Here is a 20,536-nt window from a genome sequence, read left to right as displayed (position 1 = left end):
CCAGACTGTTCCCCACCCCCCCAGTCACCTCCCCCAGACTGTTCCCCACCCCCCCAGTCACCTCCCCCAGACTGTTCCCCACCCCCCAGTCGCCTCCCCCAGACTGTTCCCCACCCCCCCCGTCGCCTCCCCCAGACTGTTCCCCACCCCCCCCCGTCGCCTCCCCCAGACTGTTCCCCACCCCCCCCGTCGCCTCCCCCAGACTGTACCCCACCCCCCCCGTCGCCTCCCCCAGACTGTTCCCCACCCCCCCCGTCGCCTCCCCCAGACTGTTCCCCATCCCCCAGTCGCCTCCCCCAGACTGTTCCCCACCCCCCCAGTCGCCTCCCCCAGACCGTTCCCCACCCCCCCAGTCGCCTCCCCCAGACCGTTCCCCACCCCCCCAGTCACCTCCCACCGACTGTTCCCCACCCCCTCGTTACCTCCCACCGACTGTTCCCCACCCCCCCGTTACCTCCCACCGACTGTTCCCCACCCCCCCGTTACCTCCCACCGACTGTTCCCCACCCCCCCGTTACCTCCCACCGACTGTTCCCCACCCCCCGTTACCTCCCACCGACTGTTCCCCACCCCCCCGTTACCTCCCACCGACTGTTCCCCACCCCCCCCGTTACCTCCCACCGACTGTTCCCCACCCCCCCAGTTACCTCCCACCGACTGTTCCCCACCCCCCCCCGTTACCTCCCACCGACTGTTCCCCACCCCCCCCGTTACCTCCCACCGACTGTTCCCCACCCCCCCGTTACCTCCCACCGACTGTTCCCCACCCCCCAGTTACCTCCCACCGACTGTTCCCCACCCCCCCGTTACCTCCCACCGACTGTTCCCCACCCCCCCAGTTACCTCCCACCGACTGTTCCCCACCCCCCCCGTTACCTCCCACCGACTGTTCCCCACCCCCCCGTTACCTCCCACCGACTGTTCCCCACCCCCCCATTACCTCCCACCGACTGTTCCCCACCCCCCAGTTACCTCGCACCGACTGTTCCCCACCCCCCCAGTTACCTCCCACCGACTGTTCCCCACCCCCCCGTTACCTCCCACCGACTGTTCCCCACCCCCCCAGTTACCTCCCACCGACTGTTCCCCACCCCCCAGTTACCTCCCACCGACTGTTCCCCACCCCCCCCTTAACTCGCACCGACTGTTCCCCACCCCCCCGTTACCTCCCACCGACTGTTCCCCACCCCCCCCGTTAACTCGCACCGACTGTTCCCCACCCCCCCAGTCACCTCCCACCGACTGTTCCCCACCCCCCAGTTACCTCCCACCGACTGTTCCCCACCCCCCCGTTACCTCCCACCGACTGTTCCCCCACCCCCCCGTTACCTCCCACCTGTTCCCCCACTCTGCTCCCCCCCCATCGTAGCCCTGCTATTATTACACTGAGACCCTGTTACTCACGTCTGTTGACTTGTCTCCTGCATAATACCAGATCTCATCCACCATACTCGTCAGGCTCCTCAAACTTTCGGGAATATTCTGAGACATTAGTAAGATGCTCATTGCCTGCCAGAAATGTGGAATTGTCTTTAGTACATTTATCTTTAATGGTTGCACATGGAATATTACAATTAAAGGAACTCCATGGTCACAGAGTGAGATTAAGGTCAATCCTGCAGGGTTTAGGTAGGCAGCAGACTGTTACTCACTGCCAGACACTGAGTCACACATAATACTTTCCTTTATTAGCCGAGGCATGGAATATAAGAGCAGGGAGGTTATGCTGGAACTGTACAAAACACTGGTTAGGCCACAGCTTGAGTACTGTGTGCAGTTCTGGTCACCACATTACAGGAAGGATGTGATTGCACTGGAGAGGGTGCAGAGGAGATTTACGAGGATGTTGCCAGGACTGGAGAATTTTAGCTATGGGGAGAGATTTGATAGACTGGGGTTGTTCTCTTTGGGACAGAAGAGGCTGAGGGGAGATTTAATTGAGGTGTATAAAATTATGAGGGGCTGAGATAAAGTGAATAGGGAGGACCGATATCCCTCAGCAGAGAGGTCAGTGACCAGGGGGCATAGATTTAAAGTGATTGGGAAAAGGATTAGAGGGGAGCTGAGGAGAAATTTTTTCACCCAGAGGGTGGTGGGGGTCTGGAACTCACTGCCTGAGAGGGTGGGAGAGGCAGAAACCCTCATCATATTTAAAAAGTACCTGGATGAGCACCTGAAGTGCTGTAACCTGCAGGGCTACAGACCATGAGCTGGAAAGTGGGATGAGGCTGGATGGCTCATTTTCGGTCGGCGGGGACATGATGGGCCAAATGGCCTCCAACTGTGCCATAAATTTTCTGATTCTACGAACAGTGGGAGTGGCAATCAGGTGTCCGACGTGGCTCAGTGGTAGCACTCTCCTCTGAGTAAGGAGGTCGTGGGTTCGAGTCCCACTCCAGAGACTTGAGCCCATAATCCAGTCCATCATTTCAGTGCAGTACTGGGGGAGCGCCGCACTGTCGGAGGGTCAGTACTGAGGGAGCGCCGCACTGTCGGAGGGTCAGTACTGAGGGAGCGCTGCACTGTCGGAGGGTCAGTACTGAGGGAGCGCCGCACTGTCGGAGGGTCAGTACTGAGGGAGCGCCGCACTGTCGGAGGGTCAGTACTGAGGGAGCGCTGCACTGTCGGAGGGTCAGTACTGAGGGAGCGCCGCACTGTCGGAGGGTCAGTACTGAGGGAGCGCCGCACTGTCGGAGGGTCAGTACTGAGGGAGTGCTGCACTGTCGGTGGGTCAGTACTGGGGGAGCGCTGCACTGTCGGAGGGTCAGTACTGAGGGAGCGCTGCACTGTCGGAGGGTCAGTACTGAGGGAGCGCTGCACTGTCGGAGGGTCAGTACTGAGGGAGCGCTGCACTGTCGGAGGGTCAGTACTGAGGGAGCGCCACACTGTCGGGGGTCAGTACTGAGGGAGCGCCGCACTGTCGGAGGGTCAGTACTGAGGGAGCGCCGCACTGTCGGGGGTCAGTACTGAGGGAGCGCCGCACTGTCGGAGGGTCAGTACTGAGGGAGCGCCGCACTGTCGGAGGGTCAGTACTGAGGGAGGGCCGCACTGTCGGAGGGTCAGTACTGAGGGAGGGCCGCACTGTCGGAGGGTCAGTACTGAGGGAGGGCCGCACTGTCGGAGGGTCAGTACTGAGGGAGCGCCGCACTGTCGGAGGGTCAGTACTGAGGGAGCGCCGCACTGTCGGAGGGTCAGTACTGAGGGAGCGCTGCACTGTCGGAGGGTCAGTACTGAGGGAGCGCCGCACTGTCGGAGGGGCAGTACTGAGGGAGCGCCGCACTGTCGGAGGGGCAGTACTGAGGGAGCGCCGCACTGTCGGAGGGTCAGTACTGAGGGAGTGCTGCACTGTCGGAGGGTCGGTACTGAGGGAGCGCTGCACTGTCGGAGGGTCGGTACTGAGGGAGCGCCGCACTGTCGGAGGGTCAGTACTGAGGGAGCGCCGCACTGTCGGAGGGTCAGTACTGAGGGAGCGCCGCACTGTCGGAGGATCAGTTCTGAGGGAGCGCCGCACTGTCGGAGGGTCAGTACTGAGGGAGTGCCGCACTGTCGGAGGGTCAGTACTGAGGGAGCGCTGCACTGTCGGAGGGGCAGTACTGAGGGAGTGCCGCACTGTCGGAGGGTCAGTACTGAGGGAGCGCTGCACTGTCGGAGGGGCAGTACTGAGGGAGCGCCGCACTGTCGGAGGGTCTGTGCTGAGGGAGCGCCGCACTGTCGGAGGGTCTGTGCTGAGGGAGCGCTGCACTGTCGGAGGGTCAGTACTGAGGGAGCGCTGCACTGTCGGAGGGTCAGTACTGAGGGAGTGCTGCACTGTCGGAGGGTCAGTCCTGAGGGAGCGCTGCACTGTCGGAGGGTCAGTACTGAGGGAGTGCTGCACTGTCGGAGAGTCAGTGCTGAGGGAGCGCTGCACTGTCGGAGGGTCTGTGCTGAGGGAGTGCTGCACTGTCGGAGGGTCAGTACTGAGGGAGTGCTGCACTGTCGGAGGGTCAGTACTGAGGGAGTGCTGCACTGTCGGAGGGTCAGTCCTGAGGGAGCGCTGCACTGTCAGAGGGTCCGTCTTTCTGATGCGTCATGAAACCGAGGCCCCGCCTGCCCTCTCAGGTGGACGTAAAAGTTCCCATGGCACTATTTCGAAGAAGATAGGGGATAGGTGATAGTATAGTCAAGGGGACAGACATTGTTCTCTGCAGCCATGACCAGGAGTCCTGAAGGCTGTGTTGCCTGCCCGGTGCCAGGGTTAAGGACATCTCCTCGCGGCTGGAGAAGAACTCGGAGCATGAGGGGGAGGATCCAGTTGTCGTGGTCCATGTAGGAACCAACGACATAGGGAGAACTAGGAATGAGGTTCTGCTGAGGGAGTTTGAGGAGCTCGGATCCAAACTAATAAGCAGAACCTCAAAAGGTAATAATATCTGGATTACTACCTGAGCCATGCGCAAATTGGCATAGGGTCAAACAGAGCAGAGAGTTAAACGCCTGGCTCAAAGAGGGGTGTGGGAGACAGGGGTTTCGATTCATGGGGTACTGGCACCAGTACTGGGGAAAGAGGGAGCTGTTCCATTGGGATGGGGGGGGGTGAAAGAAGGGGTCAGGTGAGGGGAAATTCAGAAATCTAATGAGAAAAGTTAAGACAATAGAACAGTGTAGTGATTTGGGTAAAGATAAGCAGAGTGGGGCAGGAAGGGACAGAGAGTTTACCAATAATAGAGCAACAAGTAAGGTCAAAGAGGGAAAAAATGGTTAAAAAAAAAAATCAAAATTAAATTGAGAAACAAAAACTCCACGGGAAAAGTGATCCATCAGTGGCTAATGAAAGAAGTAAAGGAGAGTATTAGATTAAAAGAAGAGGCCTATAATGCTGCCAAGAAGATTAACAAGCCTGGGGATTGGGAGAGTTTTAGAAAACCAGCAAAGGATGTCCAAAAAATTGATAAAAATGGAGAAAATAGAACATGAGAGTAAACTAGCAAGAAATATAAAACGGGATTGCAAGAGTTCCACAAGTCTGTAAAAAGGAAGAGAGCAGCAAAAGTAAACGTTGGTCCCTTCGAGGCTGAGACAGGAGAAATTATAATGGGGAATCAGGAAATGGCAGATACGATAAACAAATATTTTCATAGAATCATAGAATCATAGAAGTTACAACATGGAAACAGGCCCTTCGGCCCAACATGTCCATGTCGCCCAGTTTATACCACTAAGCTAGTCCCAATTGCCTGCACTTGGCCCATATCCCTCGATACCCATCTTACCCATGTAACTGTCCAAATGCTTTTTAAAAGACAAAATTGTACCCGCCTCTACTACTGCCTCTGGCAGCTCGTTCCAGACACTCACCACCCTTTGAGTGAAAAAATTGCCCCTCTGGACCCTTTTGTATCTCTCCCCTCTCACCTTAAATCTATGCCCCCTCGTTATAGACTCCCCTACCTTTGGGAAAAGATTTTGACTATCGACCTTATCTATGCCCCTCATTATTTTATAGACTTCTATAAGATCACCCCTTAACCTCCTACTCTCCAGGGAATAAATTCCCAGTCTGTCTAACCTCTCCCTGTAAGTCAAACCATCAAGTCCCGGTAGCATCCTAGTAAATCTTTTCTGCACTCTTTCTAGTTTAATAATATCCTTTCTATAATAGGGTGACCAGAACTGTACACAGTACTCCAAGTGTGGCCTCACCAATGCCCTGTACAACTTCAACAACTCATCCCAACTCCTGCATTCAATGTTCTGACCAATGAAACCAAGCATGCTGAATGCCTTCTTCACCACCCTATCCACCTGTGACTCCACTTTCAAGGAGCTATGAATCTGTACTCCCAGATCTCTTTGTTCTATAACTCTCCCCAACGCCCTACCATTAACGGAGTAGGTCCTGGCCCGATTCGATCTACCAAAATGCATCACCTCACATTTATCTAAATTAAACTCCATCTGCCATTCATCGGCCCACTGGCCCAATTTATCAAGATCCCGTTGCAATCCTAGATAACCTTCTTCACTGTCCACAATGCCACCAATCTTGGTGTCATCTGCAAACTTACTAACCATGCCTCCTAAATTCTCATCCAAATCATTAATATAAATAACAAATAACAGCGGACCCAGCACCGATCCCTGAGGCACACCGCTGGACACAGGCCTCCAGTTTGAAAAACAACCCTCGACAACCACCCTCTGTCTTCTGTCGTCAAGCCAATTTTGTATCCAATTGGCTACCTCACCTTGGATCCCATGAGATTTAACCTTATGTAACAACCTACCATGCGGTACCTTGTCAAATGCTTTGCTGAAGTCCATGTAGACCACGTCTACTGCACAGCCCTCATCTATCTTCTTGGTTACCCCTTCAAAAAACTCAATCAAATTCGTGAGACATGATTTTCCTCTCACAAAACCATGCTGACTGTTCCTAATTAGTCCCTGCCTCTCCAAATGCCTGTAGATTCTGTCCCTCAGAATACCCTCTAACAACTTACCCACTACAGATGTCAGGCTCACTGGTCTGTAGTTCCCAGGCTTTTCCCTGCCGCCCTTCTTAAACAAAGGCACAACATTTGCTACCCTCCAATCTTCAGGCACCTCACCTGTCGCGGTGGATGATTCAAATATCTCTGCTAGGGGACCCGCAATTTCCTCCCTAACCTCCCATAACGTCCTGGGATACATTTCATCAGGTCCCGGAGATTTATCTACCTTGATGCGCGTTAAGACTTCCAGCACCTCCCTCTCTGTAATATGTACACTCAAGACATCACTATTTATTTCCCCAAGTTCGCTAACATCCATGCCTTTCTCAATCTGTCTTCACAGTAGAAGACACAATAAACATACCATAAATAGTGGGGAACCAAGGGGGAAATGAGAGGGAGGAACTGTCCCTAAAACAAAATCCAGAACTCAGAACAATTAATATCAGTAGACAAAAAGTACTGGACAAACCAATGGGACTAAAAGCCGATAAATCCCCTGGACCTGATTCGAGGGTTTGAAAAGAGGAGGCTGCAGAGATAGTGATCTTCCAAAATTCTCCAGATTCCAGAACGGTCCCAGGGATTGGAAGGCAGCAAATGTTACCCCATTATTCAAGAAAGGTGAGAGAGAGAAAACAGGGAACGACAGGCCAGTTAGCCTGACATCAGTCGTCGGGAAAATGCTGGAATCCATTATTAAGGAAGTGGTAACAGGGCACTTAGAAAATCATAATATGATTAGGCAGAGTCAACATGGTTTTATGACAGGGAAATCGTGTTTGACAAATTTATGAGAGTTTTTTGAGGATGTAACTAGCAGGGTAGACAAAGGGGAACCAGTGGATGGAGTATATTTGGATTTTCAAAAGGCATTCGATAAGGTGCCACATAAAAGGTTGTTACCCAAGATAAGGACGGATGGGACTGGGGGTAATATATTAGCATGGATTGAGGATTGGTTCATGGGCAGGAAACAGAGAGTGGGGATAAACGGGTCATTCTCAGGTTGTCAGGCTGGAACGAGTGGGGTGAGACAGGGATCAGTGCTTGGGCCTCAGCTATTTACAATCGATATTAATGACTTAGATAAAGGGACCGAGTGTAATAGATCCAAGTTTGGTGATGATACAAAGCTAGGTGGGAAAGTGAGCTGTGAGGAGGACACAAAGAGTCTGCAAAGGGATATCGACAGGTTAAGTGAGTGGGCAGGAAGGGGGAGGGTGGAGTATAATGTGGGGAAATGTGAGGTTATTCACTTTGGTAGGAAGAACAGAAAAACAGAATATTTTTTAAATGGTGAGAAACTATTAAATGTTGGTGTTCAGAGAGATCTGGGTGTCCTCATACAAGAAACACAAAAAGTTAGTATGCAGGTACAACAAGCAATAAGGAAGGCAAATGGCATGTTGGCCTTTATTGCAAGGGGGTTGGAGTACAAGAGTAAGGAGGTCTTGCTGCAATTGTACAGGGCTTTAGTGAGACCTCACCTGGAGTACTGTGTACAGTTTTGGTCTACTTATCTAGCAAAAGGTTGTACTTGGCTTAGAGGCGGTGCAATGAAGGTTCACTCGATTAATTCCTGGGATGAGAGGGTTGTCCTATGAGGAGAGATTGAGTAGAATGGGCCTCTACTCTCTGGAGTTTAGAAGAATGAGAGGTGATCTCATATAAGATTCTGAGTGGGCGTGACAGGGTCGATGCTGAGAGATTGTTCCCCTGGTTGGAGAGTCTAGAATTAGGGGTCATAATCTCAGGATAAGGAGTCAGACATTTAAGACTGAGATGAGGAGGAATTTCTTCACTCAGAGGGTTGTGAATCTTTGGAATTCTCTACCCCAGAGGGCTGTGGATGATGAGTCATTGAGTATATTCAAGGCTGAGATCGATAGATTTTTGGACTCGAGGGGAATCGAGGGATATGGGAATCGGGGTGAAAGTGGAGTTGAGGTCGAAGATCAGCCATGATCTGATTGAATGGTGGAGCAGGCTCGAGGGGCCGAATGGCCGACTCCTGCTCCTATTTCTTACGTTCTAAGAGGAGGGGATTTCTCCCCCGTATCCTGGGCCAATATTTATCCCTCAATCTCGATCGGTGGGGGGGTGGGAGGGGAGAGAGAGAGAGACAGAGAGAGAGATCAGTGGGGGGTGGGGGAGAGAGAAGGAGAGAGAGAGAGAGAGAGAGAGAGAGGCAGACAGACAGACAGAGAGAGAGAGAGAGAGAAAGAGAAAGATCAGTGGGGGGAGGGGGAGAGAGATCGATCGATCAGTGGGGGGGTGGAAAGAGAGAGAGAGAGATCGATCAGTGGGGGGGGGGGGGAAGAGAGAGAGAGAAAGAGAGAGAGAGAGAGAAAGATCAGTGGGGGGGAGGGGGAGAGAGAGAGAGAGAGAGAGAGAGAGAGACACACAGAGAGAGATCAATGGGGGGAGAGAGACAGAGAGAGAGAGATCGATCAGTGGGGGTGTGGAAAGAGACACAGAGAGAGAGAGATTGGTGGGGGGTAGAAAGAGAGAGAGAGAGATCATTGGGGGGGGTGGTGAGGAGAGAGGAGAGAGAGACAGAGAGAGAGAGAGAGAGAGAGAGATATAGATCAGTGGGGGGGGTGGATGAGAGAGATATCAGTGGGGGGGTGGGGGAGAGAGAGAGATCAGTGGGGGGGGGTGGAGAGAGAGAGAGAGAGAGAGAGAGATCGATCAGTGGGGGGGGGGGGCGGGGGAGAGATTTGGGGTAGGGGCGATGGGCAGTGGGCCAGGCCCTTCTCGTCTCCGTGTGCCTGATCTGAGCCCAGTGTGGAGTCGGGAGTTTTAAACCAGGTCTGCTCTGATCGGCAGATATCTCAAGGTGCAGACACTAACAGATCCTGGTGTTCTGACTGTAGATTCCTCACCAATCCTGAGTCCTGAAGGACATAGCTGCTAGACTGGGCCTGCGGCAGGTGGTGAGCGAACCAACACGAGGGAAAAACTTACTTGACCTCGTCCTCACCAATCTACCGGTCACAAATGCATCTGTCCATGACAGTATTGGTAGGAGTGACCACCGCACAGTCCTCGTGGAGATGAAATCCCGTCTTCGCACTGAGGACACCATTCAACGTGTTGTGTGGCACTACCACCGTGCTAAATGGGATAGATTCAGAACAGATCTAGCAGCTCAAAACTGGGCATCCATGAGGCGCTGTGGGCCATCAGCAGCAGCTGAATTGTATTCCAGCACAATCTGTAACCTCATGGCCCGACATATTCCTCACTCTACCATTACCAACAAGCCAGGGGATCAACCCTGGTTCAATGAGGAGTGTAGAAGAGCATGCCAGGAGCAGCACCAGGCGTACCTAAAAATGAGGCACCAACCTGGTGAAGCTACAACTCAGGACTACATGCATGCTAAACAGCGGAAGCAACATGCTATAGACAGAGCTAAGCGATTCCACAACCAACGGATCAGATCAAAGCTCTGCAGTCCTGCCACATCCAGTCGTGAATGGTGGCGGACAATTAAACAACTAACGGGAGGAGGAGGCTCTGCAAACATCCCCATTCTCAATGATGGCGGAGGTCCAGCACGTGAGTGCAAAAGACAAGGCTGAAGCGTTTGCAAACCATCTTCAGCCAGAAGTGCCGAGTGGATAATCCATCTCAGCCTCCTCCCGATATCCCCACCATCACGGAAGCCAGACTTCGGCCAATTCGATTCACTCCACTTGATATCAAGAAACGGCTGAGTGCACTGGATACAGCAAAGGCTATGGGCCCTGACAACATCCCAGCTGTAGTGCTGAAGTCTTGTGCTCCAGAACTAGCTGCGCCTCTAGCCAAGCTGTTCCAGCACAGCTACAACACTGGCATCCACCCGACAATGTGGAAAATTGCCCAGGTATGTCCTGTCCACAAAAGCAGGACAAATCCAATCCGGCCAATTACCGCCCCATCAGTCTACTCTCAATCATCAGCAAAGTGATGGAAGGTGTCATCAACAGTGCTATCAAGCGGCACTTACTCACCAATAAGCTGCTCACCGATGCTCAGTTTGGGTTCTGCCAGGGCCACTCGGCTCCAGACCTCATTACAGCCTTGGTCCAAACATGGACAAAAGAGCTGAATTCCAGAGGTGAGGTGAGAGTGACTGCCCTTGACATCAAGGCAGCATTTGACCGAGTGTGGCACCAAGGAGCCCTAGTAAAATTGAAGTCAATGGGAATCAGGGGGAAAACTCTCCAGTGGCTGGAGTCATACCTAGCACAAAGGAAGATGGTAGTGGTTGTTGGAGGCCAATCATCTCAGCCCCAGGGCATTGCTGCAGGAGTTCCTCAGGGCAGTGTCCTCGGCCCAACCATCTTCAGCTGCTTCATCAATGACCTTCCCTCCATCATAAGGTCAGAAATGGGGATGTTCGCTGATGACTGCACAGTGTTCAGTTCCATTCGCAACCCCTCAGATAATGAAGCAGTCCGAGCCTGCATGCAGCAAGACCTGGACAACATCCAGGCTTGGGCTGATAAGTGGCAAGTAACATTCGTGTCAGATAAGTGCCAGGCAATGACCATCTCCAACAAGAGAGAGTCCAACCACCTCCCTTGACATTCAACGGCATTACCATCGCCAAATCCCCCACCATCAACATCCTGGGGGTCACCATTGACCAGAAACTTAACTGGACCAGCCATATAAATACTGTGGCTACGAGAGCAGGTCAGAGGCTGGGTATTCTGCGGCGAGTGACTCACCTCCTGACTCCCCAAAGCCTTTCCACCATCTACAAGGCACAAGTCAGGAGTGTGATGGAAGACTCTCCACTTGCCTGGATGAGTGCAGCTCCAACAACACTCAAGAAGCTCGACACCATCCAAGATAAAGCAGCCCGCTTGATTGGCACCCCATCCACCACCCTAAACATTCACTCCCTTCACCACCCTAAACATTCACTCCCTTCACCACCGGCGCACAGTGGCTGCAGTGTGTACCATCCACAGGATGCACTGCAGCAACTCGCCAAGGCTTCTTCGTCAGCACCTCCCAAACCCGCGACCTCTACCACCTAGAAGGACAAGAGCAGCAGACACATGGGAACACCACCACCTGCACGTTCCCCTCCAAGTCACACACCATCCCGACTTGGAAATATATCGCCGTTCCTTCATTGTCGCTGGGTCAAAATCCTGGAATTCCCTTCCCAACAGCACTGTGGGAGAACCTTCACCACACGGACTGCAGCCGTTCAAGAAGGCGGCTCACCACCACCTTCTCAAGGGCAATTAGGGATGGGCAATAAATGCCGGCCTCGCCAGCGACGCCCACATCCCGTGAACGAATAAAAAAAATTTTAAAAAATCGAGCAACAGCGTGAAATGCAAACCCCCAGGCCCAGAAAACCCAAACGGGGCAACCTCCTGAATCAGTCAGTGAAGCGCGAGGAGGACTGAGATAAACGGAGCATTGAGGGCCAAACGGCAGGGGTCAAGGGTCAGAACATAAGACATTGGAGCAGGAGTAGGCCATTTGGCCCCTCGAGCCTGCTCCACCATTCAATCAGATCATGGCTGATCTTCGACCTCAACTCCACTTTCCCCCCCGATTCCCATATCCCTCGATTCCCCTCGAGTCCAAAAATCTATTGATCTCAGCCTTGAATATACTCAATGACTCATCATCCACAGCCCTCTGGGGTAGAGAATTCCAAAGATTCACAACCCTCTGAGGGAAGAAATTCCTCCTCATCTCAGTCTTAAATGTCCGACCCCTTATCCTGAGATTATGACCCCTAATTCTAGACTCTCCAACCAGGGGAACAATCTCTCAGCATCGACCCTGTCACGCCCCCTCAGAATCTTATATGAGATCACCTCTCATTCTTCTAAACTCCAGAGAGTAGAGGCCCATTCTACTCAATCTCCCCTCATAGGACAACCCTCTCATCAAGGGTCGGAGGTCCCTGATGTGGAGGGTGGGTCTGCCTTTGTGGGAGTGTGTGTCCAGAGATGGGGCCCAGCAGGTGCCTGTGACCTCGGGCAGAGTAATGCTCCAGGATCACTAACCTGAACCACTTTAGAGAAATCAGGAGATCTGTTGGAGTGGCATCAAGTCCAATGGCATTAGTGGACTGTCATGGTGGATTCCATCCACGTACAGAGCTCCAGACTGTGGGGTTACTGGTGTATTAGCACCAGGTACCCACTGAGCCCTGTGCGTTTACTCTTGGGAATACAAGGCCAGGTGAGGTGTAATAGGTGTGTCTTTACCTGAGGCCAGCTCCCAATGTAAGGGAGCACCATCCGCAGCCTTCTCTCCACTGCATCCTTTATAAACCTATCGGTCTTCTTAACTCTGTGTGGGTAAAGGAAAAAACTTAAGAATGTAGCAATAAAGCATTGGGTCATTAAAAGTAACGGTTCCCAGACTTCTCTGTCCTTTCCTGAAGGCTTGGGCTGGGCCTGCAGCTCCAGCGATACAGGGCACCGGCGAGTGCTAAACTCAGTGAGTGAATCTAGACAGTAAGCGTCGGCAGGCATTCAACCGTGGGAGCCATCACAGCTAATCCTGACGGTCCAGAGCCCGCTGGACCGTGAGCGGGGGCCCGCTGACTGATTTATTCACCCCCCCCCCCCACAGGTGCTGAGACCAATTGTAGCACTCCCGAACGCTCACCGCCGGCAGACGTCGGCTGACTCAGGCCAGACCAGACCGAGACACATTGTGGTCTGCACTCGCTGCAGAAAGTAGCTCAGCAGGGGAGGAGCGATGCTGGTTTTGAAGTTACTTTCATCTCAGTGTTTGTGCTCAGCAGCCTGCGTGTTAACCTGTTATTATTCATTGTTCATTCCGGGGGTGTGGGCGGTGCTGGCAAGGCCTGCATTCACTGCCCCTCCCCTGTTACCCTGAGGAGGTGGGCCGCCTTCTCAAACCGCTGGTCATGGTTGATACAAACTGAGGGGTTTGCTAGGCCATTTCAGAGGGCAGTTAAGAGCCAACCACATTGGTGTGGGACTGGAGTCACATATTGACCAGACCGGGTAAGGACGGCAGGTTTCCTCCCCTAAAGGACCATTAGTGAACCAGATGGGTTCTTAAATGACAATCAGACTGTTTCATGGTCACTTTTACTGATCTCTTTACTTCCAGATTCTTTAATCTGAATTCAAATTCTCAAACTGCCCTGGAGAGTTTGAACTCACGTTCTCTGGATTATTAGTCCAGTAACAGAACCAACTACCCTAGTGTACCAGGTAAGCATGGTCTCGGAGAGCAGTACTTACTCCTCCTGTCCCAGCTGCACCAGTTTATGCTGTTCAGTCAGTGTTTGAGAGAGCTGCTTGTTGCACTGGGACACCAAAGTGCAGGACTAAATCCCCTGGCCGTGACTGAACATCCCAGTAAACCGCTGGCGACAGCTCCAGTACCTGAGGCAAAGTAACAGGCAAAAGGCACAGTGATCGTAACACAGCAGCTCAGCACCATTGTGTCCCCATCACTCCCCCGTCACTTCCACCCCCCCCACACCCCGTCACTCTACGCCCCCCCACACCCCCGTCACTCCACCCCCCGCACCCCGTCACTCTACGCCCCCCACACCCCCCCGTCACTCCACCCCTCCCAAACTCCCCCGTCACTCCATCCCCCCCACTCCCCCCGTCACTCCATCCCCCCCACTCCCCCCGTCACTTCCATTCCCCCCCCCCACTCCCCCGTCACTCCATCCCCCCCACTCCCCGTCACTCCACCCCCCCCACACCCCGTCACTCCACCCCTCCCCTACTCCCCCTGTCACTCCACCCCCCCCACTCCACCGTCACTCCACCCCCCCACTCCACCGTCACTCCACCCCCCCCACTCCACCCCCCCCCACTCCCCCGTCACTCCACCCCCCCCACTCCCCCCGTCACTCCATTCCCCCCCCCTACTCCCCCGTCACTCCACCCCCCACTCCCCCATTCCCCCCCCACTCCATTCCCCCCCCCACTCCATTCCCCCCCCCACTCCATTCCCCCCCCACTCCCCTCGTCACTCCACCCCCCCCACACCCCCGTCACTCCACCCCCCCCACTCCACCGTCACTCCATTCCCCCCCCCACTCCACCGTCACTCCATTCCCCCCCACTCCCCCCGTCACTCCATTCCCCCCCCCTACTCCCCCGTCACTCCACCCCCCCCCACTCCCCCGTCACTTCCATCCCCCCCAACTCCATCCCCCCCCAACTCCCCCGTCACTCCATCCCCCCCACACCCCCGTCACTCCATCCCCCCCACTCCCCCCGTCACTCCATCCCCCCCACTCCCCCGTCACTCCATCCCCCCCCACTCCCCCCCGTCACTCCATTCCCCCCCCACTCCCCCCGTCACTCCATTCCCCCCCCACTCCCCCCGTCACTCCATCCCCCTACACCCCCGTCACTCCATCCCCCCCACTCCCCCGTCACTCCACCCCCCCCACACCCCGTCACTCCACCCCCCCACTCCACTGTCACTCCACCCCCCCCACACCCCGTCACTCCACCCCCCCACTCCACTGTCACACCACCCCCCCCACTCCACTGTCACTCCACCCCCCCCCCCACTCCACCGTCACTCCACCCCACCACTCCCCCGTCACTCCATTCCCCCCCTACTCCCCCGTCACTCCACCCCCCCCCACACCCCGTCACTCCAACCCTCCCCTATCACTCCACCCCCCCACTCCACCGTCACTCCATCCCCCCCCACTCCCCCGTCACTCCATTCCCCCCCCTACTCCCCCCCGTCACTCCATCCCCCCCCCACTCCCCCCGTCACTCCATCCCCCCCCAACTCCCCCGTCACTCCATCCCCCCCACACCCCCCGTCACTCCATCCCCCCCACTCCCCCTCCCGTCACTTCCATCCCCAACTCCCCCGTCACTCCATCCCCCCCCCACACCCCCGTCACTCCATCCCCCCCCCCCACACCCCCGTCACTCCCACCCCCCCCCACTCCATCCCCCCCCACTCCCCCCGTCACTTCCATCCCACCCCCACTCCCCCATCACTTCCATCCCCCCCCACTCCCCCATCACTCCATCCCACCCCCACTCCCCCATCACTCCATCCCACCCCCACTCCCCCATCACTCCATCCCCCCCACACCCCCGTCACTTCCATCCCCCCCCACACCCCCGTCACTCCATCCGCCCCCACCCTCTCCCCCGTCACTCCATCCCCAACTCCCCCGTCACTCCATCCCCCCCCCACACCCCCCGTCACTTCCATCCCCCCCCCACACCCCCGTCACTCCATCCCCCCCCCTCACCCCCGTCACTCCACCCCCCCCACTCCATCCTCCCCCACTCCCCCCGTCACTCCATCCCCCCCCACTCCCCCCGTCACTCCAAACCCCCCCACTCCCCCATCACTCCATCCCCCCCCCACTCCCCCGTCACTCCATCCCCCCCCCCACTCCCCCCGTCACTACCCATCCCCCCCACTCCCCCCGTCACTCCACCCCTCCCCCACTCCACCCACCCACTCCCCCCGTCACTCCACCCCTCCCCCACTCCCTCGTCACTACCACCCACCCACTCCCTCGACACTCCACCCCCCCCACTCCAGCGTCACTCCATTCCCCCCCCACTCCCCCGTCACTCCATTCCCCCCCCCACTCCCCCGTCACTCCATCCCCCCCCCACTCCCCCCCGTCACTCCATCCCCCCCCACTCCCCCGTCACTCCACCCCCCCCACTCCACCCCTCCCACACTCCACCCCCCCACTCCCTCGTCACTCCACCCCCCCACTCCACCGTCACTCCACCCCCCCACTCCACCGTCACTCCACCCCCCCACTCCACCGTCACTCCATCCCCCCACTCCACCGTCACTCCATCCCCCCCACTCCACCGTCACTCCACCCCCCCCACTCCCCCGTCACTCCATCCCCCCCACTCCCCCGTCACTCCATCCCCCCCAACTCCATCCCCCCCACTCCACCGTCACTCACACCCCCCCCCACTCCACCGTCACTCCATCCCCCCCCACACCCCCCGTCACTCCATCCCCCCCACTCCCCCGTCACTCCATTCCCCCCCACTCCCCCGTCACTCCATCCCCCAACACCCCGTCACTCCATCCCCCCCACTCCCCCGTCACTTCCATCCCCCCACACCCCGTCACTCCATCCCCCCCACTCCCCCGTCACTCCATCCCCCCCACACCCCCCGTCACTCCATCCCCCCCCACACCCCCGTCACTCCATCCCCCCCACACCCCCGTCACTCCATCCCCCCCACTCCACCGTCACTCCACCCCCCCACTCCCCCGTCACTCCATTCCCCCCCTACTCCCCCGTCACTCCACCCCCCCCGCACCCCGTCACTCCAACCCTCCCCTATCACTCCACCCCCCCACTCCACCGTCACTCCATCCCCCCCACTCCCCCCGTCACTCCATTCACCCCACTCCCCCCCGTCACTCCATCCCCCCCCAACTCCCCCGTCACTCCATCCCCCCCACACCCCCGTCACTCCATCCCCCCCACACACCCCCGTCACTCCATCCCCCCCCCACTCCCCCCGTCACTCCATCCCCCCCACACCCCCGTCACTCCATCCCCCCCACTCCCCCGTCACTCCATCCCCCCCCACACCCCCGTCACTCCACCCCCCCCACTCCATCCCCCCCCCACTCCCCCGTCACTCCATCCCCCCCCCACTCCATCCCCCCCCCACTCCCCCGTCACTCCATCCCCCCCCCACTCCCTCGTCACTTCCACCCACCCACTCCCCCGTCACTCCATCCCCCCCACACCCCCCATCACTCCATACCCCCACTCCCCCGTCACTCCATCCCCCCCCACTCCCCCGTCACTCCATCCCCCCCCACTCCCCCGTCACTCCATCCCCCCCCACTCCCCCGTCACTCCATCCCCCCCCACTCCCCCGTCACTCCACCCCTCCCCCACTCCCTCGTCACTCCACCCACCCACTCCCCCGTCACTCCACCCCTCCCCCACTCCCTCGTCACTCCACCCACCCACTCCCTCGACACTCCAACCCCCCACTCCCCTGTCACACCACGCCCCCACTCCAGCGTCACTCCATCCCCCCCACTCCAGCGTCACTCCATTCCCCCCCCACTCCCCCGTCACTCCATTCCCCCCCCACTCCCCCGTCACTCCATTCCCCCCCCACTCCCCCGTCACTCCATTCCCCCCCCACTCCCCCGTCACTCCATTCCCCCCCCACTCCCCCGTCACTCCATTCCCCCCCACTCCACCCCTCCCACACTCCAACCCCCCACTCCCTCGTCACTCCACCCCCCCACTCCACCGTCACTCCACCCCCCCACTCCACCGTCACTCCATCCCCCCCACTCCACCGTCACTCCATTCCCCCCCCTACTCCCCCGTCACTCCACCCCCCCCACTCCCCCGTCACTCCATCCCCCCCACTCCACCGTCACTCCACCCCCCCACTCCCCCGTCACTCCATTCCCCCCCCAACTCTCCCGTCACTCCATCCCCCCACTCCCCCGTCACTCCATCCCCCCCACTCTCCTGTCGCCCCCCCACACCCCCGTCACTCCACCCCCCCCCACACCCCCGTCACTCCATCCCCCCCCACTCCCCCGTCACTCCACCCCCCCCACCCCCCCCCACTCCATCCCCCCCAACTCCCCCGTCACTCCATCCCCCCCACACCCCCGTCACTCCATCCCCCCCACTCCCCCGTCACTCCATCCCCCCCACTCCCCCGTCACTCCATTCCCCCCCCACTCCCCCGTCACTCCATCCCCCTACACCCCCGTCACTCCATCCCCCCCACTCCCCCGTCACTCCACCCCCCCACACCCCGTCACTCCACCCCTCCCCTACTCCCCTGTGACACCACCCCCCCACTCCACCGTCACTCCACCCCCCCACTCCACCGTCACTCCACCCCCCCACTCCCCCGTCACTCCACCACCCCACACCCCGTCACTCCAACCCTCCCCTATCACTCCACCCCCCCACTCCACCGTCACTCCATCCCCCCCACTCCCCCGTCACTCCATTCCCCCCCCTACTCCCCCGTCACTCCATCCACCCCACTCCCCCGTCACTCCATCCCCCCCAACTCCCCCGTCACTCCATCCCCCCCACACCCCCGTCACTCCATCCCCCCCACACCCCCGTCACTCCATCCCCCCCACTCCCCCGTCACTCCATCCCCCCCCACACCCCCGTCACTCCATCCCCCCCCACACCCCCGTCACTCCATCCCCCCCCACACCCCCGTCACTCCACCCCCCCCACTCCATCCCCCCCCACTCCCCCGTCACTCCATCCCCCCCCCACTCCCCCATCACTCCATCCCCCCCCACTCCCCCGTCACTCCATCCCCCCCCACTCCCTCGTCACTCCACCCCCCCCCCCACTCCCCCGTCACTCCATCCCCCCCACACCCCCGTCACTCCATCCCCCCCACACCCCCGTCACTCCATCCCCCCACTCCCCCGTCACTCCATCCCAACTCCCCCGTCACTCCATCCCCCCCCCACACCCCCGTCACTCCATCCCCCCCCACACCCCCGTCACTCCATCCCCCCCCTCACCCCCGTCACTCCACCCCCCCACTCCATCCTCCCCCACTCCCCCGTCACTCCATCCCCCCCACTCCCCCGTCACTCCATCCCCCCCCACTCCCCCGTCACTCCATCCCCCCCCACTCCCCCGTCACTCCATCCCCCCCCACTCCCCCGTCACTCCATCCCCCCCCACTCCCCCGTCACTCCACCCCTCCCCCACTCCCTCGTCACTCCACCCACCCACTCCCCCGTCACTCCACCCCTCCCCCACTCCCTCGTCACTCCACCCACCCACTCCCTCGACACTCCACCCCCCACTCCCCTGTCACACCACGCCCCCACTCCAGCGTCACTCCATCCCCCCCACTCCAGCGTCACTCCATTCCCCTCGCACTCCCCCGTCACTCCATTCCCCCCCCACTCCCCCGTCACTCCATTCCCCCCCCACTCCCCCGTCACTCCATTCCCCCCCCACTCCCCCGTCACTCCATTCCCCCCCCACTCCCCCGTCACTCCATTCCCCCCCCACTCCCCCGTCACTCCATTCCCCCCCCACTCCCCCGTCACTCCATTCCCCCCCCACTCCCCCGTCACTCCATTCCCCCCCCCACTCCCCCGTCACTCCATTCCCCCCCACTCCACCCCTCCCACACTCCACCCCCCCACTCCCTCGTCACTCCACCCCCCCACTCCACCGTCACTCCACCCCCCCACTCCACCGTCACTCCATCCCCCCCCACTCCACCGTCACTCCATTCCCCCCCCCTACTCCCCCGTCACTCCACCCCCCCCACTCCCCCGTCACTCCATCCCCCCCACTCCCCCGTCACTCCATCCCCCCCAACTCCCCCGTCACTCCATCCCCCCCACACCCCCGTCACTCCATCCCCCCCACACCCCCGTCACTCCATTCCCCCCCCACTCCCCCGTCACTCCATCCCCCAACACCCCCGTCACTCCACCCCCCCACACCCCGTCACTCCACCCCTCCCCTACTCCCCTGTCACTCCACCCCCCCACTCCACCGTCACTCCACCCCCCCACTCCACCGTCACTCCACCCCCCCACTCCACCGTCACTCCACCCCCCCACTCCACCGTCACTCCACCCCCCCACTCCACCGTCACTCAACCCCCCACTCCCCCGTCACTCCATTCCCCCCCCACTCCCCCGTCACTCCACCCCCCCCACACCCCGTCACTCCACCCCTCCCCCAACTCCCCTGTCACTCCACCCCCCCACTCCACCGTCACTCCATCCCCCCCACTCCCCCGTCACTCCATTCCCCCCCCTACTCCCCCGTCACTCCATCCCCCCCACTCCCCCGTCACTCCATCCCCCCCACTCTCCTGTCGCCCCCCCACACCCCCGTCACTCCATCCCCCCCCCACTCCCCCGTCACTCCACCCCCCCCCCACACCCCCGTCACTCCACCCCCCCCCCACTCCATCCCCCCCCACTCCCCCGTCACTCCATCCCCCCCCCACACCGCCGTCACTCCACCCCCCCCGTCACTCCACCCCCCCCCCACTCCATCCCCCCCCACTCCCCCGTCACTC

General features: G+C 58.7%; 1 protein-coding gene across 1 annotated transcript in view; it reads right to left on the bottom strand.

The window, feature by feature from the left end:
- Positions 1–20,536, bottom strand: part of coq9 (coenzyme Q9 homolog (S. cerevisiae)) — a 70,001-nt gene that overhangs the window by 23,580 nt on the left and 25,885 nt on the right. The window contains 4 exon segments of the mRNA XM_067978595.1: positions 1,405–1,509; positions 12,710–12,794; positions 13,724–13,797; positions 13,799–13,867. Of these exon segments, the coding sequence (XP_067834696.1) occupies positions 1,405–1,509; positions 12,710–12,794; positions 13,724–13,797; positions 13,799–13,867 (333 nt within the window).

Source organism: Heptranchias perlo, unplaced genomic scaffold, assembly GCF_035084215.1.
Source record: "Heptranchias perlo isolate sHepPer1 unplaced genomic scaffold, sHepPer1.hap1 HAP1_SCAFFOLD_324, whole genome shotgun sequence".
Classification (NCBI taxonomy): Eukaryota; Metazoa; Chordata; class Chondrichthyes; order Hexanchiformes; family Hexanchidae; genus Heptranchias; species Heptranchias perlo.
The sequence above is the reverse complement of the archived record's forward strand: the minus strand, read 5'-3'. Positions and strand labels throughout refer to the sequence as shown.